Source organism: Penicillium rubens (assembly GCF_028828025.1).
Source record: "Penicillium rubens strain IBT 27055 chromosome Unknown utg000002l_segment0_segment0, whole genome shotgun sequence".
Lineage (NCBI taxonomy): Eukaryota > Fungi > Ascomycota > Eurotiomycetes > Eurotiales > Aspergillaceae > Penicillium > Penicillium rubens.
The window spans coordinates 1,893,263-1,917,880 of NW_026890600.1; the positions used below are offsets into that span (position 1 = coordinate 1,893,263).

The 24,618-nt window shown below is 47.8% G+C and overlaps 10 protein-coding genes across 10 annotated transcripts; 5 read left to right on the forward strand and 5 right to left on the reverse strand.

Annotated features, from left to right (window-relative positions):
- Nucleotides 1–921, reverse strand: N7525_003187 (J domain-containing protein; the record flags this gene model as incomplete). Its single annotated transcript, XM_002559369.2, has 1 exon — nucleotides 1–921. One exon carries the CDS (start codon nucleotides 919–921, stop codon nucleotides 1–3), a length of 921 nt encoding a protein of 306 aa, XP_002559415.2.
- A 219-nt stretch (nucleotides 922–1,140) lies between these two features.
- N7525_003188 (putative FHA domain protein SNIP1) lies at nucleotides 1,141–2,088 on the forward strand (the record flags this gene model as incomplete). Its single annotated transcript, XM_002559368.2, has 1 exon — nucleotides 1,141–2,088. The coding sequence occupies one exon, from the start codon at nucleotides 1,141–1,143 to the stop codon at nucleotides 2,086–2,088; it is 948 nt and encodes a 315-aa protein (XP_002559414.2).
- Nucleotides 2,089–2,289: 201 nt separating this feature from the next.
- Nucleotides 2,290–2,788, reverse strand: N7525_003189 (uncharacterized protein; the record flags this gene model as incomplete). The annotated part of the gene is made up of 2 exons (XM_002559367.1): nucleotides 2,290–2,513; nucleotides 2,596–2,788. 2 exons carry the CDS (start codon nucleotides 2,786–2,788, stop codon nucleotides 2,290–2,292), a joined length of 417 nt encoding a protein of 138 aa, XP_002559413.1.
- Nucleotides 2,789–5,082: 2,294 nt separating this feature from the next.
- N7525_003190 (MDR family MFS transporter) lies at nucleotides 5,083–6,922 on the forward strand (the record flags this gene model as incomplete). Its single annotated transcript, XM_061212631.1, has 3 exons — nucleotides 5,083–5,320; nucleotides 5,401–5,481; nucleotides 5,547–6,922. 3 exons carry the CDS (start codon nucleotides 5,083–5,085, stop codon nucleotides 6,920–6,922), a joined length of 1,695 nt encoding a protein of 564 aa, XP_061069652.1.
- A 726-nt stretch (nucleotides 6,923–7,648) lies between these two features.
- On the forward strand, nucleotides 7,649–9,284 carry N7525_003191 (uncharacterized protein; the record flags this gene model as incomplete). Its single annotated transcript, XM_061212632.1, has 2 exons — nucleotides 7,649–8,684; nucleotides 8,743–9,284. The coding sequence occupies 2 exons, from the start codon at nucleotides 7,649–7,651 to the stop codon at nucleotides 9,282–9,284; spliced, it is 1,578 nt and encodes a 525-aa protein (XP_061069653.1).
- Nucleotides 9,285–9,362: 78 nt separating this feature from the next.
- N7525_003192 (isopenicillin N synthase family dioxygenase) lies at nucleotides 9,363–10,589 on the reverse strand (the record flags this gene model as incomplete). Its single annotated transcript, XM_002559364.1, has 3 exons — nucleotides 9,363–9,413; nucleotides 9,474–10,126; nucleotides 10,202–10,589. The coding sequence occupies 3 exons, from the start codon at nucleotides 10,587–10,589 to the stop codon at nucleotides 9,363–9,365; spliced, it is 1,092 nt and encodes a 363-aa protein (XP_002559410.1).
- A 501-nt stretch (nucleotides 10,590–11,090) lies between these two features.
- N7525_003193 (nucleobase cation symporter-1 family protein) lies at nucleotides 11,091–13,076 on the forward strand (the record flags this gene model as incomplete). The annotated part of the gene is made up of 6 exons (XM_002559363.1): nucleotides 11,091–11,530; nucleotides 11,610–11,714; nucleotides 11,767–12,142; nucleotides 12,199–12,341; nucleotides 12,393–12,463; nucleotides 12,532–13,076. The coding sequence occupies 6 exons, from the start codon at nucleotides 11,091–11,093 to the stop codon at nucleotides 13,074–13,076; spliced, it is 1,680 nt and encodes a 559-aa protein (XP_002559409.1).
- Nucleotides 13,077–15,647: 2,571 nt separating this feature from the next.
- On the forward strand, nucleotides 15,648–18,132 carry N7525_003194 (uncharacterized protein; the record flags this gene model as incomplete). Its single annotated transcript, XM_061212633.1, has 3 exons — nucleotides 15,648–15,712; nucleotides 15,771–17,349; nucleotides 17,380–18,132. 3 exons carry the CDS (start codon nucleotides 15,648–15,650, stop codon nucleotides 18,130–18,132), a joined length of 2,397 nt encoding a protein of 798 aa, XP_061069654.1.
- Nucleotides 18,133–22,585: 4,453 nt separating this feature from the next.
- Nucleotides 22,586–23,718, reverse strand: N7525_003195 (NAD(P)-dependent alcohol dehydrogenase; the record flags this gene model as incomplete). Its single annotated transcript, XM_002559361.2, has 2 exons — nucleotides 22,586–23,029; nucleotides 23,080–23,718. 2 exons carry the CDS (start codon nucleotides 23,716–23,718, stop codon nucleotides 22,586–22,588), a joined length of 1,083 nt encoding a protein of 360 aa, XP_002559407.2.
- A 445-nt stretch (nucleotides 23,719–24,163) lies between these two features.
- On the reverse strand, nucleotides 24,164–24,415 carry N7525_003196 (uncharacterized protein; the record flags this gene model as incomplete). Its single annotated transcript, XM_061212634.1, has 1 exon — nucleotides 24,164–24,415. The coding sequence occupies one exon, from the start codon at nucleotides 24,413–24,415 to the stop codon at nucleotides 24,164–24,166; it is 252 nt and encodes an 83-aa protein (XP_061069655.1).
- Between the last annotated feature and the right edge of the window lie 203 nt (nucleotides 24,416–24,618).

Below are 24,618 nucleotides of genomic sequence, written 5' to 3' on the forward strand. Positions count from 1 at the left end.
CTAGCAGAGTCCTGGAGGTTCCGACCCCAAATCCACTGACTGTGCAGGCTCTCGGCTATTTTTGCCAGCTTGGTCAACCCCATCCAAACCGCGCCGAGGATTCAACTCCCTCTGGTAAACTGGGTGCTCATTATCCTTCAAACCCGACCCTGTAGGGTCCCTCCGAATGAGAAAGCCCTGCACGCGCGCATCATTGGAATCCATCTGTTTGACAGTGCTGTCTCTGCGGTCCTGTAGAACGCGCGCCGACTTCTCGTTGACCTCACGTAGGCGATCATTGTAGCCACTATTCACCTGTCCGAGCCAGGATGCTTGAAGGGCGCCCGCAAACAGCACCAAGAGGATTACAAGCCGAGTGAAGGTGCGCTGGTCGACAACATGCTGCTGCGGTCCTTGATGGCGGTTATGCCAGTCCTCCCAATCTTCCCAAGTGGCATTGGCGTAGATGTTCGGTCCATGTGAATCTCGTTCTACTCTTGTATCCAGTACCGTGTGGATCCAGCCAGTGCCATTTCGATCATAGGCTGCTCGTTTGATCGGATCGGAAAGGATTTCATGTGCGTCTACCACAATTCGGTAGCGCTGCAATCGAGTTTCAGCGGTTAATTGATGGAAAAGAGGGTGGTCTTTCAGAGGTCGGTCGGGGTGGTAGATCTTAACAAGGTCATAGTAATTCCTTTTCGTGTACGTTGCGCTGCGGGGTAGGTTCAAAACATCATAAGGAGTGAAAGATGGATTGCTGGGCCATGAGTAGTCCTGATGTGGGAACCCTGCTGCGGTGGCATAGTTACTGCGTTTGTATGGTGCCTGCAGTCCATAGCCTGTAGAGACTTTGTTGTTGGAACGAGGAAGCGGCGAGACCACGGTAGAATTCAAAATGCGCAGGCTTTGGCAATGTAAAATATTAATTTTCTTGAACATTGTCACATGGCGTCACTGTAGAGAGCACGGTCAAAATATCCGTTGTGCTCGTGTCTTAAAGTTATCGTGAGAGGTGTAAGATGAGGCCCTGGTGCTCCGGAACGGCGGCTTCGGGAATGGTCACGTGTGCGTAGGCGTTCGAGGTTTGATCTAAAGATCTCCGACACTTTGAAAGGAAATCTTTACGCTTACCTTTCCCGCAGTCACATTTCAACAGCAATGGCTGGGTCCGACGACGACCGCCGTGAACGCCGGCGCCGAGATAGGTCACAAGACTCGCAAGACGACCACTATTCGAGCTCAAGAAGACGCGACCAAGACCGCCGGAGCTCTCATCGGGACAGCCCTCGACGGAGATCTTCCCGCAGCCCAGCTGAAAGAACCAGTCGCCGAAGTGATCGTGATCGGCCTCGCCGTGAGCGCAGAGAGCGATCCACAAGCTCAGCTGGTGAAGACCGCCCCAGACACAGACACCGCAGCCATCGACACCGTGATACCCGGGATGAATATGAAGCACGATCTTCTCGGAGGCATCGTCGTACACGATCACGCTCTCGCTCTCGCTCACCCCAAAGGTCACGCAGCCCTCCACCTCGAGCATTGGAACGACGCGGCCCCCTCCCCTCGCAGTCCGACGCATTTACCGACGTGGCGCACCCTTCAGATGCACCGGCGCCGGAAAAGCAAAAGCCTAACTTCAACCCCACTGGTCGACTCGCAGCCGAAAGCAATACAATTCAAGTCCAGGGTGGTACGGAAATAGTCCTGAAATACCATGAGCCTCCAGAGGCGCGCAAGCCGCCCCCCAAGGAAGCTTGGCGCATGTATGTGTTCAAAGGGCAAGACTTGTTGGAAACAGTTGAATTGAGTGAACGCAGCTGCTGGCTGGTCGGTCGTGAGCGAATGGTGGTAGACTTCCCACTCGACCATCCCAGCTGCTCGAAGCAGCATGCAGTGCTACAATTCCGATTTGTTGAGAAGCGCAATGAATACGGCGATCGCATCGGCAAGGTCAAGCCTTATCTTATTGATCTTGAGAGTGCAAATGGATCGAGCGTTAACGGAGAGACCATCCCCGGTGGTCGTTACGTGGAAGTCATGGACAAGGACGTGATTCGCTTCGGTCTAAGCTCGCGCGAATACGTCCTCATGCTGTCTCCTAGCTGAAGAGTGATGTCTTCAGCTTTGTGCAAGCATTGCAGCGCTACGGGGTACGACAACTTCGATGAATGGAATATGGCAATAATATTACATTTCGGATCATGAGTGATGCGAGCTTAATCTAGTCTTCGCGGGCAGACAAGGTCGAAGCCTTTAGTCAATGCGGCGCTTGGCCTCCTTGGACTTCCCTTCAAGCTGATCCATCGCCTATTTTACCTTTTCCTTGGCTTCGTTCAGTGCTTCTTCTGCCTTGCCCTTACCCTTGCCTGCATACTCGGCCGTCTCACCCTTCACCTTGCCTGCATATTCGGACGCCTCGCCCTTCGCTTTGCCTGCATACTCGGATGCCTCGCCCTTCACCTCTCCCCCCTTTTCCTTTGCTTGCTTGGCCCCGGCGCCAACGGCGTCCTTGAGCTTGTTGGCGGCTTTCTCTGTTGGCAAAGTCACGTTAGCATCAGTCTGCACATTGAATGGAAGCTATGTAGATCTGTGAGATCACGTTTGAAGACGTACCGCCTGTATTGATGCCCTTGACTGCTGCGTCGGAAACGGTCCGATCGGCTTTCTTCAGTGTGTCTTTTGTCGCATCGACAGGCCCCTTATTGCATGGGGCTGTCGCTGAAATGGAGCGAATTGCCTGGAAGCCAGGTGCAGTTTGTACAGCCACCCGGGACCGGAGGAGAGGAGCGAATCGTGCTGCTGACATGGTTTTGGAGGTGGTTTTGTAAGGGAGTGAGTGGTGTGGTAGAAGTTTCCGATAGCTTAGGCTAATTGGCGTATAATTGATGAAATATTTTATGGATTTCCCCAGATCAATGCAGGGTAGCTTGTTTAAATAGGTTCGAGCTTTAAAATGTGGCCGTATCATACCTGGTTTCTACTTGGTCGCCGCTCCGCAGTTGGTTTTCGGCGACGTCATGAGTATGTAGTCCACTTCTTACGTCGATGGACAGTCAGCTTTGGCCTGATTTCCAAGGTTTACTTTTCAAAGCAGGTTTGCTCACGGGATTCTATACATGTCCAAATCCGGTTTTGAGGTCATTTTTGGAGTCATTGTTTTCTGGCTGATCGACGCTCTGGGACGGCAACATGTACAACATATAGACCTCGGGATAGTACCCCAATTACTACTGGGGAACAAGACGATTGCTAACAATGACCACGGTGATTGAAGCGACATATCCTTAGATAGTTATATCATTAGGAATTGACTCATATTCTAAGACTGCGAGAACATCATCACCTTCGGAAAGCTCCGACGTAGTACTTGGAGACGGAGACGCATATGCGGGTAACATCTACAACATCGTTTAACATATAATAAAGACTAGTAGTCTTGTTAGTAGTCATTTTGGTCTTCTCTTTCAGAGTATATTTTTCATGGCCTTATCAGTAGTCTTTTTGTTATAGGACTTTGCCCCAGAAGATATTCCGTGCTGACTACAGTGGGATTTTCTAAATCACACTTTTCCTGTATCTGAATGAATGAATCTCCGAGCATATCATCCGTAGATAACTATATGAATGTAACGTGGTGACTAGATAGAAGGAGGAATAACCTAAACAGAGATCTTGAGATACTCCGAAATATATGACCGAAGTCAAGGCTGCTATTTCCGTATCCCGAAACCAGGGTGTCCCGGTTATAGTCTGTCACCGCGAGTCTAAGTCGCCATGCACTAAAATATAACCACATGAATCGAATGCTGGGACCAAAGCTCAATAGGGGCCCTAAGATGAAGCCTGAATGCATGTCTTGCGTTTCCTTCATAGCATCGGCCCGCTTTGCTCCGTGAACAGGGCTCGTCACTTCGGGGTGTGTCTGGGTAAACTTACGACTATGCTTTCATGTGCCATGATCCCGATTCGGATATTGTGCAATGCAATCAAAAGAATGCACTCTAAGATTGTCTCAAGATTCAGGGCAAACCCAACTTGGCCAAGGTTCGGTGTCTCAAATTAAGAAACGGGATATAGATACGTCTCAACCGTCATATATATCACACTTAATCTAAACAAATCGGTATTGTATTTCAACGCCTTGGGATCTTGCGAGGTTTAGATCATTCTAAAATGAGAGCATTCCATCAACGATTAGTTTTGCCTCAAAATATAGGGCAAACACAATCTGGAAAGTGTGTGAGGTCTCATCATGAGTGATCCGAGTCAACAGCCCTGGAGTCTGCAACAAATCAGATTTGAACTACGCCAAGGTGAAACCTTAGATTTAGATTGCTCTGTCCCACCCAACTATGAGAGTATGTATAGACCACAGTGTGACCCTGGGATCCAAGGTCCGTAGGTAAACTACCAAGATGACTCTGTAGTTATAAGAAAGGGAAGATATCAAAATGATATACATAAATGCATACTGTTTCCATTGACTACCTAGGTAGTGCCCATATCTGGTGGCACCTTGGCGACCCAGTAAATCAAACTTGAATGGGATCAAGCTCCCGTGGTCGTATCCTTGACTTACTAGTTCTTCTAGATCTCAACAATTCGCATTGTATAATATAGCAATTACGTTTGAAACCAACAACTCGCAGTGAACTTGCAGAGAACTCGCACATATCTCCCGCATGGCTCGCATATAGCTCACAGAAAAGCAGTTGGGGATAGAGACATCCATGGATGAATTTGGCAGAGAAGTTGTATATAGTGATATAGAGAATACCGAAACATATCTAGGTAGGTACTAGATATAAAGAGCAAAGATATCAGATAATCATATTCCCACCTGTTCCTGCCTTTTCCTGCCTGTTCCTTCCAATCGGCGGAAAACCTTGGAAGGTTCCTGGGCCTCATGTCAGCGATGGTTAAGTTCACCTGGGCAACCCTGGAAACGTTCTCTTCTCTTCTCTTCCTCACCCTTCACTCTTTCACTCCCTTCATCAAAACATCTGTTTTTTTTTTTTTTTTTTCTCTTTTCCGCACTCTGTTCTCACTTGATATCTCTCTACTGCGTTGCCCTTCAGTGCACAAACTCACTCGCTGGAAATGGAGTCCACCACCCACTCCAGTCACGTTGACCTTTCTGAGCAACACGCTGAGAAAACGTTGACCGATGATGTCCTCCCTAAGCAGGAAAAGGTAGGCCAAACTGAAAAGGCTGAGCTCAGTGCCGAGCACCCAGCAGGCGGACCTACCACGTGTGAGGGAACCCAGTATCCAAAGGGTCCCCAGCTTGCTCTGATCACACTGGCATTGTGTTTGGGCGTGTTCTTAGTCGCTCTTGGTGAGTCCACGCTTTCTTATCTTCTAGCCATTGGAATTTTACTGCAGGGCACGACTAACGCATATTCTCTTACCCTATAGATAACAGCATCATTGCTACCGCAATTCCAAAGATCACCGGCCAATTCCACAGCCTCGATGACGTTGGCTGGTATGGAAGTGGTATGTCAGAGGCCGAGGCGACCTAGGTGATGGGGCTGAACTGATCCTTTTCTTTACTTTTTCAGCATACCTTCTCACTACGGCTTCGCTCCAGCTACTTTTCGGAAAGTTTTACACCTTCTTCAATGTCAAATGGACATACCTTGTCGCCATCGGCTTGTTCGAGCTGGGAAGTCTCATCTGCGGCGTGGCCAACAGCAGTCTGACACTTATCATGGGCCGTGCCGTTGCTGGCATCGGGTCCGCAGGCATCTTCTCGGGCTCGCTTATCATTGTTGCCCATTCGGTGGCCCTGAAGAGGCGACCATTATACAATAGCTGTATCGGCGGCATGTTCGGCATTTCGTCGGTGGCTGGGCCTCTGCTCGGCGGGGTTTTCACCGACAAAGTGACATGGCGCTGGTGTTTCTACATCAACCTTCCTATCGGAGCCATCACTGTCCTGGTTATTACAATCTTTTTCCCTGCCCCCAACCACCATAACAAAGAATCAACATGGGCGGAGCGCATTAAGAAGTTTGACCCCATGGGTACAGCTCTTTTTCTCCCTGCCATCGTCTGCTTGTTGCTAGCTCTGCAATGGGGTGGCACCATCTATGCCTGGGATAGCTGGCGTATCATTTTGCTGTTTTGCTTTTTCGCTGTTCTCATTCTCGTCTTTCTATTTGTCCAGTACACACAGAAAGACAATGCTACAGTGCCACCGCGAATTTTCTTCCGCCGCACTGTTTGGTCGTCTGCCCTTTACAGTTTCTGCCTCGGTGCTGCCTTTCTGGCCTCCGTCTACTTCTTACCCATCTGGTTCCAAGCCGTGAAAGATGCCAGCCCCGTCAGCTCAGGTATCATGAATCTACCCATGCTGATTGCCGTTGTGGTTGCCTCCCTCTTGACGGGAGCCATCGTCACCCGCATCGGTTACTACACACCCTTTATGATTTTCGGTACAATCCTTCTTTCTATCGGATACGGTCTCATGAGTATGTTCCACACAGACACATCCAAAGCTGTATGGATCGGATACCAGATAATTGCCGGGGCCGGGGCCGGTGCTGGTATGCAGCAATCTATGATTGCTGTCCAGGTTGTTCTTGATCTTTCTGATATACCTATTGGCACATCCATCATCGTCTTTGCCCAGACTCTTGGCGGTGCTCTCTTTGTTTCTATCGGAAACACCGTTTTCAGAAACAAGCTTGTTGAGTATCTCGCCAACTACACCCCCAACGTGGATTCGGCTTTGATCCTCAACACTGGCGCCACTGGTCTTCACAGTGTCGTCGACAAGGCTGACCTACCCGGAGTCCTGCTTGCTTACAATGACGCTCTCACCCAGACCTTCATTGTCGGGGCAGCTGTGGCCTCCATCAGCATCATCGGTGCTTTGTGTGTGGAGTGGAAGAGTGTCAAGGGAAAGAACATTGCCGCAGGAGGAGCCGCATGATTGATCTTCTGTGAGCAATTTCTTCGTTCTAGCGTATTCATTTGCATGTTAGGACTCCCAAATACTTCGAAAAGGAAACCCTTTGCAATTTCATGTACGTATTAGATGAATTGAACAATTCATTTCACTTCTTCGTTAGATGTAACTCTTGATTTTATTGAGCTATGAAACTCCCTGCTTATCGGCCAGTGATAACCCTAAACTGCCACCCGTGGACCTCGGGAGCTGTGCAGCTGGGCAGCTAACCCAAGACGTCTTAGCGTACCTGTTAACCCCAGATAAGCAGCGGAGAACATCGAGTTTCAGGTTGACTTCACAATATCTTGATCCTGTGGCACATTCCAATCTATGAAATGCCGACCAAGCGACGGATTTTGTCCTGCCAGCCGTGTCGGCGATTGAAGACCCGATGTGAGGTTCTTCCGGGTTCGAGACAATGTGCTCGATGCATCTCTCTAAGGTGGGTGGCCCAATACAACCCCGTCTTTTATTGAGGACTGCTGGGAATTAATCGGTCACCAATTAGGCTTGAATGCTCTCTTCCATCCACGTCTTCTATCACTAGCCCAGATTCAGGGTTTATTGGTAGGTCAGAGAGGAACTCTGTTCAGCCTACTACATGCCATTGTGCAGCCCGGTATTTCTAATTCCGCTTGTATAGACCCAGGCTCTGATTACTGACTGATAACTACCAGGCTTGATGCCATCGAAGCTTCACTCGCTGAGATGAAAGAATTACTGAAATCTCACCTTCTCGGTAATGACCGGTCAATGACAACAGATCCTGCCAATGAAATGCGAGCCATGAGCAGTAATTTTAACCCGGCAAAAGATATCAATGATAGCAAAGCCAAAGCCACTATGCACGTGCCCTCAGAGACAGATATATCGGCAACCACCGACATCCAACCAGCACCAATCACAGTCGTCCGCCATGTCGGAAGTCTAATCACCGAGCCCGTAATAACCGATGAAAACGACTCGCTCCGGGGCCATATGACCGAGATGGGCTTGGACTCGGACAACTTCGCAAGTGTTCTCCAGCACGGTTTCGAGCAGATAGCTTCATGGTACCCATTTCCACATGGAACCCTGGCGGTTCTCAAACAGGAGCATCCTCTGCTCTTCGCCATATGTCTTCTAGCAGGTATGCGAGCAACGGCCGGTTTAAACCGCACCAACTTGCACATAACCCTTCATACATTGGTCAAGACCCACTTGGGCAAGAAGACTCTAGATACGCCCATCGATCTCTCCACCATACACGCCATGCTTGTCTTCAGTGCCTGGAGTTTTGGCCCTCTCATACCAGGTGGTAGGTATATTGATAGCTGGCTGATGAGCAGCACGACCATTACCCACTGCATGCTCAGCTTTCCTTTATCTGAGCTTGTGTCTCTCGTGGGCTTGCACGATAAGACAAGTCGGAACATGTGCAGGATGTGGATTCAAGCGTCGCTGGTGCATCTGAAGTACGTACTTTTCGAAGTTACAGTGATAAACCCCGTTCGAAACGTGAAGATCAGAGCTGACTGGATTTCAAGATATGCAATTGGCACCGGTCGACCATCAGTGGTTCCATGCGAACGTCTTCATCCGTGGACAGAACTTGTCAAATACCCCGGGTTTGAAACGTTCGACCACATCATTGCAGCAGAGCTCAAGCTCTACATTCACCTGTACGAAGCCATCTATCACACCGTCAGTTCAGTGCCAGAGGCTTGGGAGATGGTCAACGGATGGGGACGCAAATATCTTGGGGGTGAGTATCCTAATTTAACTGTGCTGGCCGGTTTTCCAAAGCTAACTTTTAAAAAAAGAAGGCAACAGTATCCTAAGATGGGCGCACTGTTGTGCATCCCTCGTTTTATCTCGATGGGAACTAGCAAAGCAGAATAAATCCACGCCTCCCGACGCGCTGATGCGCAATGAGCGTATCAACGGCCTGACCGAAACGGTCATTCGTCATGCCCAGTTGGTACTGAGAGAGATCCTTGTCCTCTGCACCTCTGATACTGCGTTTGTTAGACCAACATACGACTACCTGCTTACCGCATATGCGGGCGTGACTCTAGCAGAGTACTGCGCGAGTATATCGGATGTGCACGCGACATATACATTGATGGAAGATGTCCGGACGCAGGCTAGGATCCCCAAGAGCATCGAGGGAGTATTTAGCTGGGCGACGAATGTCGTGCAGAAGAAGGCAAAGGATTTGTTGGATTCGAAAGTGACAGTAGTTCCCGATGACACCTTTTATACATACGCAGGGTCGGTCGCAGACTGGGCGCCGTTTCGGTTTATCGACTCGGTGCCTGCTTCTGAATGGGACGGGATGAACGGCTCTATGCAACAATTTTGAAACCTGTACAAGTCACATTGTCTATTATCTGCGGGTAAATTAAATTGGAATACATATCTCCCCGAGTAAACCTCATCTTCAATCAGAAATGGGCTTTCCGTGTGCTAGTTCAATTCGGTTTCGATGCCACTACACGTAAATGTTAGACACTTCCAATACCGGACAAGCATAGACGAGGATAGGACTTACTTTTCCACAAGAGATGGGCCCATAAAGCGCAGGATGATCCTCATCAATACATGAGGGCACAACCTTGCAAACCGAATCCGGATTGAAGCCCAGGAAGAAAGGCATCGAGTACCTGGATGTAGGCTGGCGATTATAAACCCTATGCACCGTGGACTTAAACCTATTATTCGAAAGACGCTGCAAGAAATCTCCAATATTAACCACCAGCGTGCCAGGTATAGGCCGAGCATCGAGCCACTCGTCACTGGCAGACAGGACCTGCAAACCGCCGGACATATCCTGCCACAGAAGTGTGACGCACTGGATATCGGTGTGCGAGCCAATGCCGACGTCGATGTCGTTGTCGTCATTGTTTTCCTCGAGTTTATCGGCTGGTGTAGCGGGATAGTGTACATAAAGCCCGTCTGCACCGGGGTTCGTGGTCACCGTATCAAAATAGTCTTCTGGCATGCCGAGAGCGAGCGCAAAGATACGGATCATCTTGCGCGCGAGTGCGAGGCGCCGCTGATAGAATTCAATTGTTATTTCGTGGAAGCCAGGCAGATGGCTTGTTGTATCCCATGGGAAGTCATCGTCACTGGACAGTGCGTCCGGGTCGGAGACAGTTGGATCGTTTTTGGGATTGTAGCGGAGAGAGAATGTCTCTTTGCGATCTGGTCATCACTTTAGTCATTCCCAATATAGCAAGGATACACATTTATCTGCATAGGTGTGGGAGGTGTGTTTACCCCTTGTTTCGGTTTTATTAATCTGGGTACTCCCCAACCCATGCCATCCATCTGCGTTCTTTTGAGACTTGATCGATGCTAGCTGTTTCTTTTCAGTCGGCTGGTCGAAGAAAGCTTTCGCTTGGGATAGGGCATTCTGAATGAGCTCTTCTGAAATCCCGTGGTTTTTGATATAGAAGAATCCCGTGTTCTCAGCTGCTGCCCTAACTTTGGATGCGATGGTCTTTCTCGCTTCTAGATCCTCTAGATCCTTGTCGACCGAAGCGAGATCTATGACCGGGATCTCATCCTCCGTTGGTAAGCGAGGAGGAGCAGTTGACACTCGGCGGAATTCTGGCCCGCTGAGCGTGAGGAGTTCAATTTGAGTGTACTCGACCAGGGCTGCCATGATTAGTGCGACTTATGGCCAACACTAACTCGAGGATGCTGAATTTATCCCCGGTTGTTCTGCCCGCAATATGTTCGGAAGATAAAAAGGTTCAAAATCCACCGATAACCGTCGGAGAAGCGTTGCACGGCAATCGCCGAGGTTATCTCCATACGCCCACATGCACATGTGGTTGGCTGTGATGATAAGCCAAGATAGGCTTACTTTCTGTACTTTTGCTCTTGTGAGATAGCATCGTCGATATCTCTGTTGAATAGTTGTGAGTGTTTCGCAGGTGGACAGGCGCGGGTGGTTCCTTATCAACCCATTGGCCACTCCAAATGGCCAAGTAGCCCTAATAAACACGATATATCCTGCGCATACTTCAAGGCCACCCCACCCCTCCCCCTTTATTCATGTTTCAGAGTTCATCAATAGGATTAGCACTCGAATTCGACCATCTTTATCTTTTACCTGGTTCTCCACACTCTATCCACCCCCACCCGATATACAATCTCAAATATGTCCAAGCTATCGCGACTTCACGAAATCCTAATAGTGAAAAGAACTCAACGAGATGGCATCGCTCGCCCCATTGCTATGCTTGACAATGACTCTATTCGACCAACACCAGTAAAGGATCGAACATGGTCTCAACTCACTTACATCATGTTCTGGTTCTCTGCGACTGCGAATGTCAGCAATCTGTACACAGCTTCCACGGGAATGTCCATGGGATTGACCATGTGGGAAGCAATTGGATGCTCCTTTGGTGGTCAGATTCTTGCCGGGGCCTTGATGGCTGTTAACGGGCGTGCTGGCGCCATGTATCGCATTCCGTTCCCCGTTCTTTGTCGCTCTAGCTTTGGGCATTGGGGAGCACTGTGGCCGACTTTTAATCGTGCGGCCATGTCAGTTGTATGGAATGGTGTCAATTCCGTTCAGGGAGGGCAATGCTTATAGTAAGTCTTCTTTTCTTAACCTCGTTATTTCCACGGTAAAGCAAGCGCTGAAAGTTGGGTTATTGACGCCTATTCCCAGTGTTTTCCTACATGCTATCTTTCCTTCTATTGAGAACATCCCAGATAAGATGGGATCTAAATCGGCTTTAACTTCAGCACAAATGATGTGTTTCTTCATCTACTGGTACGTTGACCAGTATCTCAATGCTTGGTCTATTACTAACCAGTCTCTGTAGGCTTATCAATTGCGCATTCTTAGTGGTGCCTGTACCAAAGATGAAATCGCTGGTCTATATCAAAGTCGTGGTCTATTTCGGCGCAGCCTTTGCTATGTTGGGATGGACTGTGTCCCTCGCTGGTGGCTCTCTGAAGTCAATCAATGCACCCTCCGAGATAAAAGGCACGGAGAAAGGTTACCTCATATTCAAGTTCCTCTTCTTGGGACTCGCAAGTTGCGGAACGTTTATCTCCAATGCGTCCGATCTCCAGCGGTATGCTACGAAGCCTAATGACGTCCTCATTGGCCAGTTTGTTAGTTTCCCGCTGTCGAACTTCTTGGTTGCCGTTCTAGGAAATCTCATCGCATCAGCTAGCAAAGCCATCTTTGGAGAGGTCGGTTATATCGAATCCCTTGTTAAAAGGAGCTATAGACTGACGAAACTCTCTAGCTCATCTGGAACCCGCTGAACTTCTTAGACAAATTGATGGAAGGAGAGCGATACACCTCTGGCAACCGCACGGCCTGTGCTTTCATTGCTCTGGCATTCGTTTATTCGACTGTCTTCTCTGCCATTTTCGAGAACTCCATCCCGTAAAGGCCCCGTTCCCGCCCTGTTCTATGCCAAATACTAACAATTCTCAGCGCGGGTAACGATATTGCAGCCCTACTACCGAAATACATTTCAATCAAACGAGGGTTCTTCATCTGTGCCGGTAAGAAAGGAATCAAAGAAACTTGGACAATCCTGTTTACCTGAACACAAACTAACAATCGAACCCAGTCCTCTCTTACGCGATCTGCCCCTGGTATCTCCTCGCATCAGCCTCAATCTTCATCACATTCCTCTCCTCCTACCAAATATTCCTATCAGCAATCACCGGCATTCTCATCTGCGACTACTACCTAATCCGCCGAGGGCTACTCAATATTCCAGCCCTGTACGTCTCACGTCCAAGCCCATACCGGTACTTCCACGGATTTAACCCGCGAGCATTCTTGGCCTACATTATTGCCATTGCGCCGAACTTTTACGGGTTCCTTTTCCAGATGGGTGTCGATGCGCCTCTAGGTATCCAGAGATTCTACTATATCGCTTACCCTACCGGCCTGATAATCGGGTTTGTCGTTTATTACGTGTCATGTTTGGCCTTTGCTCCGCCCGGCATGAAGCAGGCATCTGGATGGATGGAGCCCAAGGAGTTTGTGGAGGATAATGACGTTTCTGGGATTGATGGATTTTCTATTGATGTTATTGAGCCTGGATTCGCGGAGAAGGGGGCTGTTGCAGTTACTAGAGCAGCTAATGGCGAAAAGGGTTCGTTTTAATGAGATATGTCTTGTTGGGATTTCGGGGTGGTTATGTTGAAGAATGAAGCACGATTAGTACCTTGGTACTATAATCTAATATCTGCAGATGATATACGCAGAAAATGTGAGATTTCATTTTCATTTATACACTCTACAGTTTCTCTATGTAGTCAAAAGGGGTTGGAGACTGCATGGCAGATATCTGCCTCTGTTACCTCTATATTACCTCTTAAATTTATAATTCATTTTACGCTGTCAAGTCCACTGAGAAGACTGCGGCCGACTATTCTTATTATCGGAATTGAGGTATTGTAGAAACTGTGCCGATGTAGAGAACATTGGATCGGTTTCTTAATTTCAAGTTTGAGGAATTAAAGCAGCCAATCATGAGATAATTTCTCGGCCTGTTCCCAGGCCATATCGTCGCACATTGTGTGCATTGTGTTCGCTTGAAGCTGGATAGAATAGTTCCTTGGAAGTAGGTTGGAAGGTGGGGAAGTGAAACCATGGATCCCAGCTCCACAGCAAACTCTAATCAGATAAACGTGGCAGTCTCCGTCAAATCAAGGCCACAATAAATGGAGCGAAGGCGGCACATTCGTAAGTTTACCTCATTAATAGTCGAGCACAAGAAGCTAAGTCCTAGACAAGCGGAAGGAACTAGCAATGAGGATGGGAACCCGTTCGGCAAGCCCTAACGATGATGTGCACCACGGATGTTTGAGGTAGCGTTCATCTCACTTGCCGAGTGTACAGGCAATAGACTGAAACCTATATCGCAGATTATAACTGCGACGAGAGATGCTAGCTATATAGGCTAGTCGACATCCTCGCCCAACCGATTTATGCAAGGTTTACTAGAGACATATCAAAGTTCGCAGCCAGTAGTACCGTACCTCTATCACCAAGCGAGAAGGCAATATGCTCCCGCTCGAACTACACATAAATGTACGGATTCATCCTGTTCTATGCCTCCGCGTATATCTGCGACTTTGCTGCCCGCCACCCTCATATCATATATACAGTAGTTAGATAGGCAAGACGCGGTGCTCCACAATATAAGCTACCTTGTCATCCTCATTCTTAATGGCGCACACAACTACATTGCGAAATACAAAAAAAAAAAAAAAGAAAATCGGATATCAATGCAATCTGCCTTTCTGCTTCCCGGTAATCGAATCCATCACGGCCATCTAGATCTCCAGCCTGGCGACCAGCCTCTCCGCAGTTCAAACAAGGGAAGGCCGGCAGAATCGATTCCGGGGGATATCACGTTTGGACTTCTCATTGTACTTCTTTCCCAACAGGGCGATAAGTCGAGCGATTGTCGTGAATGCAATACCCATCTATCGTATACACCTGTGCTTTGATTCGATCTAGAGTAGACGTTCAAACTGGGCTATATAATAGGCGGATGCCTGTAGGAGACGGACATTCCTAAGCGGATCTATTCCTATACTGCCTTTAATCCTCATATATGTTGCCTAGCAGGGATCAAGTCTAAATACCCAAGGAAGACACAGACTAGGTCTTTGTTGCACCGAGAAGTGGCAGGCAGATTATACGGCTTAAGTACGGCTGAGCGGACGGGAAGTCCCGTCTCCCATGCTCTGTGGCCGTATATGTTGGGTCATCACATGCTGGATGCCCTGTCTACCAGGCGGACTGAGCCGAGCTTGATTGTTTGCTTGTTTGCTTGTTTGCTTGTTTGCTCTCCAGGCTTTCTGTAGGAGGACTTTCCCAGATTGATTGTACGCAGCAGAATTTTCTCTTGGATTCCCCCCAGTAGCTACGTACTTATTCGTCCTTCATTCTCTCCTTCCCCGCCCCCCCACAAGAAACTCATATTGCGCATCCCCTCTTCTCATTGACTGGCATATGACCCATACACATACCTCGAGGGTATTTGAGCTAACCTAGAGCCTCTCGAGGACTACTACTCCCACAGATACGACACTGTCTGCCATTTCTGATCAAAATGGTTATTTGGTCAGACCCTAAACCTTGCACTAACTGTGGAATGATGCAAGAGGGGCACACGCGAAAAAACTGCCCGGATATCAAATGCTATCGCTGCCATGAACACGGTCATATGGGCTCTGACTGCCCAAACGCCGAGTGCAGCTACTGCCGCAGAATAGGGCATTGCAAATCCAAGTGCCCCAAGCTCGAGCGTAAAAATTGCGGAGGACAAGGTCACAGAACAAATGAATCCCACCAGCTGCTGGAAATCACTCAGACAGGAATTACCAACATAGGTCCTTCCTCGTCTGCAGGTTCAGGTCCATCCATGCCACTTTCACGGCGCGTGGAGACTTCCCAAAACGCAATTGGCCCCCAACGCACACTTCATTCACAGACTACACAGTTAACTACCACGGTCAGCCCTAAACTGTCCCACAAGAGGCTTATTTACTAACTTAGGATCAGAACTCTTGGGAACTGGTTCCAAGTGTTGTTTTTCCAAACCTTCACAACACGATCTGTCAGTTGGCTTCATGTCTTGCAACTGACCCCGATAGCTACCTGCAACGGCTTCCTTATCGTTCCGTCATTACAAGCCATGGAGGTCCACAGAAGATAGCCCAGATGTTGCTAAAATGGGTTGATCCCCATATCAGGACACTTGAGGGTAGACTCCTTAAGACAGAGAAGTATGTTAGGCCCCCGGTTTGAAAAATATGGTTTTTGACATCTTCAAAGCCTTCTTAGTGTCCAGGCATGCCAGAATAATCATTGGAGTCCAAATGGAGGCTACGTGGACATCGTCACAGACTCAAGAAACAGCGAATACTGGCGCGCCTATCCTGGGCAGTCTAAATACCCACCTGGTCGTATCAAAATCCACAACCGGGCAATTCTGCGCGGATCTAAGAGCACACTGCATTATTACGTCATTGCACAGGGACAAGGGTATCGAGCAGCGAACTGGCTCAAGCTCTGGGAAGCACCAAATGATACTCAACTACCAGGCACCTCTCGAGCCGTGGCTCTCAATGTCCTAGAGATGGCCATGTGTCGCGCTTTCCAATCACTTCCTGGGAGCACCTTGGAGGCTTATTTTGGGCCAAGGGAGGATGGGAAACCTTACTCCAACCTTGGGTTAAATATTATTCCTCCTGTTCTCCAAGGACTATCCCTTGGGCCTTCGGCACGAAAGTCATTCTCCATTTGCTTGGAAAAATCCCCAGACCCCGACATTATTGGATGGCCCCAGTTCCGGTACGAATACGGGAAAAAGGCCGAGAAGTCCAACATCAACTTTCAGCGCCCGCTCATGCGATCCCCGGAGTTTCATGCCCGTTTCCATGACGCAGTCCAACATACTCAGCTAAGCCAGTCCTTCTGTGGTAATGAGCCACTACCGCACTCAGCTCTGAACAGTACCGAGCTTTTGAGCCAGTTAGAAGAAGATCTGAAGCCAATACACCTTCCCTGGGCTCCGCCTAACGGGAATTTTGAAGCGCTGGTCGGCTTCGTACTTGAAGATCTCCTTGATGTAGAATTTGAATTTTCGAGCAACATAAAGATATCCATTCCATGCCAATTTCAGGACAGCGGATGGAACACGATGAACTCGCTCACTTGGGCTGCAAACCCTATTCAAAGAGATTTGACCGAAATGGCGCAGTCTACCCGGTCGAACCAGGAGAGTGAGATTAAGTCACTTGTTCGGTTCAATCAATCAATTATTCAACATAGTGGATTACGGGTGGTTCTTATGTGTGGACGTGGAGTGCAGGATCTTGTTTTACCAAAAGAGTGCATGGAGACTCGCCTTAAGCTAGAAGCTGGGGAAGTTCCTATGTTTCTTGATATCAAAAACGATATTATCAAACGGATTTATGTTCTCATACCAAATCCAGTTGACGCATTCCTCCTCCGGGAATGGCGAAAAACCCACAGGATATCCGAGGTGCTTCATTTTATCTCGGCTATCACCATGACGATTGGTATTCGCCCCTATGCTGGAGACAATGGGTGTGTCTTGACGAAAGCCATCCGGGATTACATCGATGAAAAGGACGGAGTCCGTGAACCTTTGACGCTCGAAACACTTCATCCAATGACTCGCCTGTGGCTTACACGTCGAGGATTCGCCAAAGATGAAGACATCTCCATTTTGCAAGAAAAGGCAGGCGGGAGCCTTAGCAATGCAATTCTCGTCTTGCTACATGCGAGCCCACGTCGTTTCCGGGACACCCCCACAACATCCTCTATGAGCTCATTCCGCAGATCAGAGAATCACCACGAACCGGGGTTTAAAATTGACAAAGCACAGCTTGAAGCTGTTTGAGAACTCTGTTTCCAAGTGAGTAAGAAGCTGCCGGTTGATTTTGAACGTCCGAGTGATGATTTGATTCGGGATGTCATCTCCAGGGTGGAAGAATTGAACGATGATGTTGGGCAGGCCGACATTCTTGAAAGAGAAGACCTGGAAGCTTCCCAAATTTGTGTTGACGACCATGGAACCTTTACATTTGCCACTGAGGTCTCAGCCACTCTACGAGAAAGGAAAATTCCCCGTGCTTGTGCTGGTGGCCGAAGCTTCACCGTTGGAGATAAGACTCGACAAGAACTCCTACGAGGCCGCAAATATCTTGGGACTCGGACAAAAATGCAAGGAATGTTTGTTGTAACAATACATTCATGCATTGAGCTTTTTCTTCGTATTGAGGAGCCTCTACAGGAAGTTATTGTTAAAGCCGAGATTAAGCCACCCGGCCAGCGTCATCCGCAGGTATGGGCACAAGAGACGCTCGCGACGGATCCCGGCTCACGGTTGGCTTTCTGCGTTACGTACACAAAGAATGCCGTGGAAACATTATCCTACGTGATTTCAAATGTGGTCAGAGATCTCTATAAAGCCAACTCATTCGTTCACTGGATGGAGGGTGAAGACGTCGCGGACATTATTGCAAGGCCAAGGCAGTTTGTTGTCGTGAGCTCTTTGACCCAAACCCTTCCTCGGGGTATCCCACAGCCCGGATCTTTCTACACGGATGACAGAATCACTTTGATTCCTGCTAAAGAGTTCAACCCGGTTAAAAAGCGCAAAGTGTCGGGAGCTTGATATGTGAGGCCACTAACGGGTGACAGGACCAGACGGTTAGGTAGTTTTATCTCCCTTCCTCCTCTCCCTCTCTCTACCCCCCACCCTGTCTGTCTGTCTGTATGCTTGTCTTCTTCTCCTCCATGCGCTTCGCTTGAAATGCAACATAGGCTTTCTTCGCTCCTAGTGTAGCCTTTCATCAGAATAGCCATAGCATAAACAGTAGCCATGCTTCTTAGGGGCGATGCGTATGACGCGACACGACCCGTAACTCAGACAAGGGTTAGGCTCGTTAGACGTTGGGAGAACCTCTTATAGTAGAATGTTGTTAAGCTGGATTTGGTCAATCAAGTGAGGTCGATGCACCAGTTCGGTATTAGTAGATCTCCTGCAATCGCCACTGTTGGATTGCCCCAAACAGCTATCATGCATTTGGGGTATGTATCAACTAGCGCACCGTGAAGCCAAATACTGTCCACTGTCCACTAGAAAGGTGCGCGGCCGGGCTTTCTTGTAGATATGAAGCGCCGTGGCGACGAGATGCTTAACGAAGCATTGGCCAGTCTAAGAGCGTGTTGATTCATCCATTTTATGCCTAGGCATTGAAGTATGTTCATGATTCTTCAAAAGCACCTGTAGTTGTTAGATCATTCGCGCTGTACAACAGGAAACAGTAAGTGAAATAAAGCGACTTCCTCCAGGCTCGTGCCAAGACTTAGTCACCCTTATTCACCGGTAACCTTGGAACCTTAGAAGGCTCCCGGAATATCCTATTATAACAGCTCATAGCCAAAAAAAAACTAGCAGCATGCAATCTCTAGATAATACCGCTATAAAGATCTAGCCGCGGGCCCTGTAGAAGTCAAAGTCAAAAGCAGTATCAAGTAGAAGAGCAGTCGGAGTAGAGACGTTAAATAAACCCATGGGCATGCCATACTTGCCTATATGAGAAAGTTGGCTGTTTTTAGGTTCGATAGAGCTAGGGGTATGCGCTAGACCGAAATCACTTTGCCAGGCTAGTATTCACATATCCTGAACCTTGTAACACATCAAGTGCCCGGGTGGTCTAGTGGTATGATTCGCGCTTAGTAAGACTCCCTGATCGGATCAAATCTCCACTTTACAATTTACTAACCAACTCTCCAGGGGTTCACCCAAAGCAATATTGCGCGAGGTCCCCGGTTCAATCCCGGGCTCGGGCCCTTTCTTTTTTGCTTATTTATTTTATTTTATTCAAAATATAAAGTTATAAGAAAGAATAGTTAGTTAATTATACTATAACTAACGTATTACACAAGCGAGCTACGCAGCCCAACCAACATGCCAATTTCAAATCCATTTATTTCAACCAAAACGCCATTAAATTAAATTTTTAAAAAAACATCATCTATCTGGACATGTCTCTCTCCTATGTCCTAGCTTCCTACATACTCCGCACCCCTAGGGGGGGTTTTGTACGCGGTTATAAAGCTGATTCACTATACTAACCGGGACCGGGTTCAGCTACTTCCACCGGCTATGTAATTAGCGTAGATGCTTCTTACACTAAGAGACCGCTCTCTATATATAACTAGATACTTCCTAGATCTAGCACGCTTTTGCTTCTTCTTCTCGTTTTCACCGCGTAAATCACTCACTTCTCTCTCTAGAAATGTAGCGGATTATATCGTTATTTAATAGGCATTTAAAACCTGATTTATAGCGGAATTTAGCGGACTTAGGGGGGTTTTTAATCTAGTACGAAGTAATACTTTAATAGAGAAAGCTTACTTTTCTAATTACCTATAGTTTAAAGGTATTTTTAGATCCTAATTACTACCCTAGCTATAGGGGGGGGGGGGGGTAGGGGTTTAAAGCCGAATATCTAGCTTCGAAATCACTCTATCTAGTTTAAAGGGGACTAAACCGGTAGATTAGAAGCTATTTTTAATAGTCTCTAATTTAAAAGCTTCTATCCGTATAGTAGGATAAGCTTCGAGGAAATCTAATTTATCTATATAATTAGATCCGTACCGTATCCGGAATTTAACTAGTCTCCTATAAGCCCGTTTTAATATAGTAAAATAGCCTATATCTAGAGGTTATAAAAGATAGGATAAATATAGGGGTATATAGATTAGTATAACCTAGTTTTTTTTTATAGATTTTATTAAACCTCGGTATTAAATAGCTTTTATAGCTATCTAATATTAAAAGCTAATATACCCCTTTTATATATATAGTACTAGGGATAAATAGCTTTTTAAGCTAGCGAAGTCTAATTTTATTAGTAGTCTAACTATTAGGACTAACTTTAAAACGCTAGACGGAAAGAAGACTATCGAACTAAGATTTAATAAAGACCTTACCTTTAAAAATTAAGTATAGTAGAAGGGCCTAACTAGTAGTATTCGTATATTTAATAACTATTACATATTTACGATTTCTAGGTTATAAAAGTGCTCTCTAACTATAGTATTCGCTTCTTATAATCACCCTTACTATCGCCGTTAATCCTATCGCGAAACCGGTCTTATTAAAGTTATAAACGTCGTCTAGGTCGATCCTAAATTATAAGATAGATTTTTAAACTAGATTAAACTACCCCTTTATAACCTCCGGATCCTTATATTTCGCACGCTTATAGTTATACCGTTTCGAAAACCGAGAGGATAGAAGAGAGCGTTTTTTTATATAGTTCGTTACCTAATTTTCGTTAACCGAAAGAACCGGGGTAGTACCGCGCTTTTCGAGGAGAAGATTCGCTATTTCTCGCACTATAGACGGCCGAGGAGCTAATCCCCGGGAATCTATAGAGAGAATCTATTTTTAAAGAGTTTCCTCTTTAATTTCTATTAGTTTATATAAATTTACGCGAGAATTCGCGCGAAACGTAGTCCTATAAAGACGCGACCGGAGGGTTAATTCAGGCACTTCGAATCGGCGTGCTACTCTACAAATAGCGCTGATTTCTTGATTTTTAATAGCTTTAATAGCTAATAAGATCCTACCCTCTCTCTCTATTGAATTTCTAGAGGATTAGGAGCGGTTTAGTGGAATAGTGGGTGGTTGAATTAACTAAGTGCTAATTCATAGACGCGTTTTTGGTGGGGTGCGCAGCTCGCTTGTGTGCGCAGCTCGCTTGTGTGCGCAGCTCGCTTGTGTGCGCAGCTCGCTTGTGTGCGCAGCTCGCTTGTGAAATACGTTAGTTATAGTATAATTAACTAACTATTCTTTCTTATAACTTTATATTTTGAATAAAATAAAATAAATAAGCAAAAAAGAAAGGGCCCGAGCCCGGGATTGAACCGGGGACCTCGCGCAATATTGCTTTGGGTGAACCCCTGGAGAGTTGGTTAGTAAATTGTAAAGTGGAGATTTGATCCGATCAGGGAGTCTTACTAAGCGCGAATCATACCACTAGACCACCCGGGCACTTGATGTGAAAAGCTTCATATTTTGACTATATAAGGTTAGCTATATAAGGGAAGAATTTTATCATTAACTAAATTTACGAACTGGGATAACTATGGCCTCTATTAGGCTATATACATTAACCTTGGTTTTTGTGTTGGTCGAGTGGAATAATGCCGTATTTTATTCCAACATCTTCTTTTGATTATGCTGACAATCGCGCTAAGGGCCTTCCAAGTCCCTCCCATCAACAGAAGGGTACCCCCGAGGCTGCCATTGAAGACTCCTGCTCTATGCCTAGGCATTGTCAAGGCTGCCGTAATATTCCCAGCCATAACGACTGCTTAAGCTCTGTATTGCATGATCCCGCATCTAATGCCCACATATATGATACCCTAATTTGAGTATACCAGAACACCTTGTACTCAGAAGCTATACAGTATCCTTTTAACATAGCAGTCCCAACCAGGCATATAAACCCACATAGTAGAATACGTAAGATCCATCCGCTAAGTACTAGAATGGAATTCGGTTACACTGGCACAAGTCCCGACCTCACCTACCCCATAGTTATAAGAAGAGCGAGACGGCGGTGAGGATAAGGCTATGATATATTAACACAATATTCGAATGTCGACGCCATGCTAGAGAGTATAAAAGTCTATTTGTATCACGTCAGATACCGCGGCCATCCACCACAGTCGTATTGTAACGGATACACTAGGTAGGTAGAGGTGCGCCATATCGTAATCTCCTATACTAAATTCCGACAGCCTTCCACACCACTATTTTACTATTACTCCTTCGTACAAGTTCTACTAATTAATTCCTACACTATAAACTTCTATAATAGTTTGTATTGTGAAGCCCTGGCGAAGCCTAGCACCGCCTCTGCCGCCCTAGTCCACGACACGCTGTTTGGTCTACTCACGTTCTCTTGAGCCCTCCGAGCAGACTCGGTACGCTGGCAGACAAGTATGATCAGAGTCCAGATGCGTGTCCACTCGGTACCACAGTGTGCTGAACAGCGTACAAGCCAAATCCGATAAATCCTTGTAAACAGAAGCCGCCCTATAAGCCCTCACGTACCAGTGGCTTGGTCCTCATGCACCTTGACCACGACCTTGCCACGCGCACGCTTTGTGGCGATGCGCTCGTAGGCGCTCATAGCATCCTTCATCTCGAAGACAGAGTCAACAGGGATACGCAGGCGGCCCTCTTCAACCAAGCGTGCTAGGTAGACCGCGTCGTCACGCGATGGGGGCGTGCTGAACATTATATAGCGACGCGGCACGCCGCCCAGCCAGGTTGGAAGCCATCTATTGAGCAGCACGTTGCACGCCGTCACATACATGCCCTCGAGCATGCCGATATTTACAACAGCTCCCTCGGGTTTAAGATAAGCCGGGGAGTTGGCAAAAAGTGCTTGTGTACCAACGCAGTCAAGCACGAAGTCAAACGGCTTGTCGCCATGCTGATGCGCTAGGTAAGCTGGAAGCGGTGCATGTTCACGGTAGTCGATGAACTGTTTGCATATTAGCCATTTTCTTGTGCAACGTTGACAACTGGGCCTACCTCATCTACACCCAGCTCACGAACCATACGCGCATTGCCTCCACTAGCCACGCCGACCACCTTTGCACCACGTAGCTTGCACAATTGCACGAGTACCGACCCAACGGACCCGCTAGCCCCATTTATGAGCACCGTGTGGCCCTCGCGCACACCTGCTGTGCGAATCATCTTGAGCGCGGTGCTACCGGACCCTATAATGCCCGAGGCCGACGCCATGTCAATACCGTCATCGATACGTGCGACCTGGCAGCCAGGCAGACGCACATATTCTGCCAGCACGCCGTGGCCCATGACCACGGCGCTAGGGATGTTCTGAAAGGCAATGACATGTGAGTTAGGATCGCGCACTTCTGCCGGTGCACCCTCGCCAGCTGCTACTACCACCCCGGAAAGTTCAATCTCCGGGACCCACGGGCTGGTGAAAGGCAGTTTAGGCAGTATCTTCATCAACATCTCACTGCTGTACTGTAGTGACACGTTTGAAACGCGGATTAGGACGTCGGGTGACGAGCCCGTGGGCACCTCGGGTGTTGGGTAGTCGGTGGCCAGCTCAAGCGCGCTACAAGCAGGACCGCGCCGCCGGCGTACCCAGGCACGCATGGTCGGCGGTACGGTTGGGAGCTGGGTCTTCGATGTCATTCCTTCTGCTGTTGGTGCGCGGTGAATAAACGGAGAGGACAGTGCACGGTAGAACCAGGGAGACCTATGGTATTGTTGCGCGATTTGACGCAACAAGGAAAAGAGCGGGTACTGGAACGGGGTAAGGATAGAAATGCGATCGACGGGCCTAAAAGCTACTATTAAGAGCTTCTTTCAAGGCAAAGAAGAACGAACCGGACGAGGTTAACGGACCAGATTGACGACGTTTGGGGGGAAACGCCACCATTTCAAATCTGGCTAGTCCCTGGAGCTCTCTCCGATGCTTACACATCTATCGTCACTCTCAGCTTTCTTCTTTTCTTCAATATTTAGTTGAATTGTCTTTATACGGCATGTAGCTAGCTTAACTGTGCAGTCATATATTTTGGGATACAAAAGAAACCGAGTTTAGCGGGTGATTGACAGTCTCTCTCTTCCACTTCCTTTACCGTACGCGGACTCCGGAAGCGCTCAGGGTCGAGGTTGCCCAGGTTGTGTCCCGAGTATGCAATCCAGCGTGTGGATTGGGCAGGTATGCTGGGTATGCTGGGTCTGTCGGGCCTGCTGGTGGGCGTTTCGATGACCAGCCCGCTATGGGCTGGTTCTGAGGGAGAGTAGAGGAGAGAGGAGGCAGGTATGCTGGGTACGCTGGGTCTGTCGGGCCTGCTGGTGGGTGTTTCGATGACCAGCCCGCCATCGCTGCGGAGTTGGTGTGGAAGGTAGAAGGAGGCTGTCTTTCGTGCCTCGGTGCTTTGACCCTAAAAGACAACGGATCAGTTTTCTGCCTGTAACTATTGCCTTCTGTATGAAACTGCACTTCTCTCTGTTATGAAGCATCGCAAACTCACCTCCTAAAATAGCACGTCCCCACCACCAATACGGTGGCTCCGACAACGACAC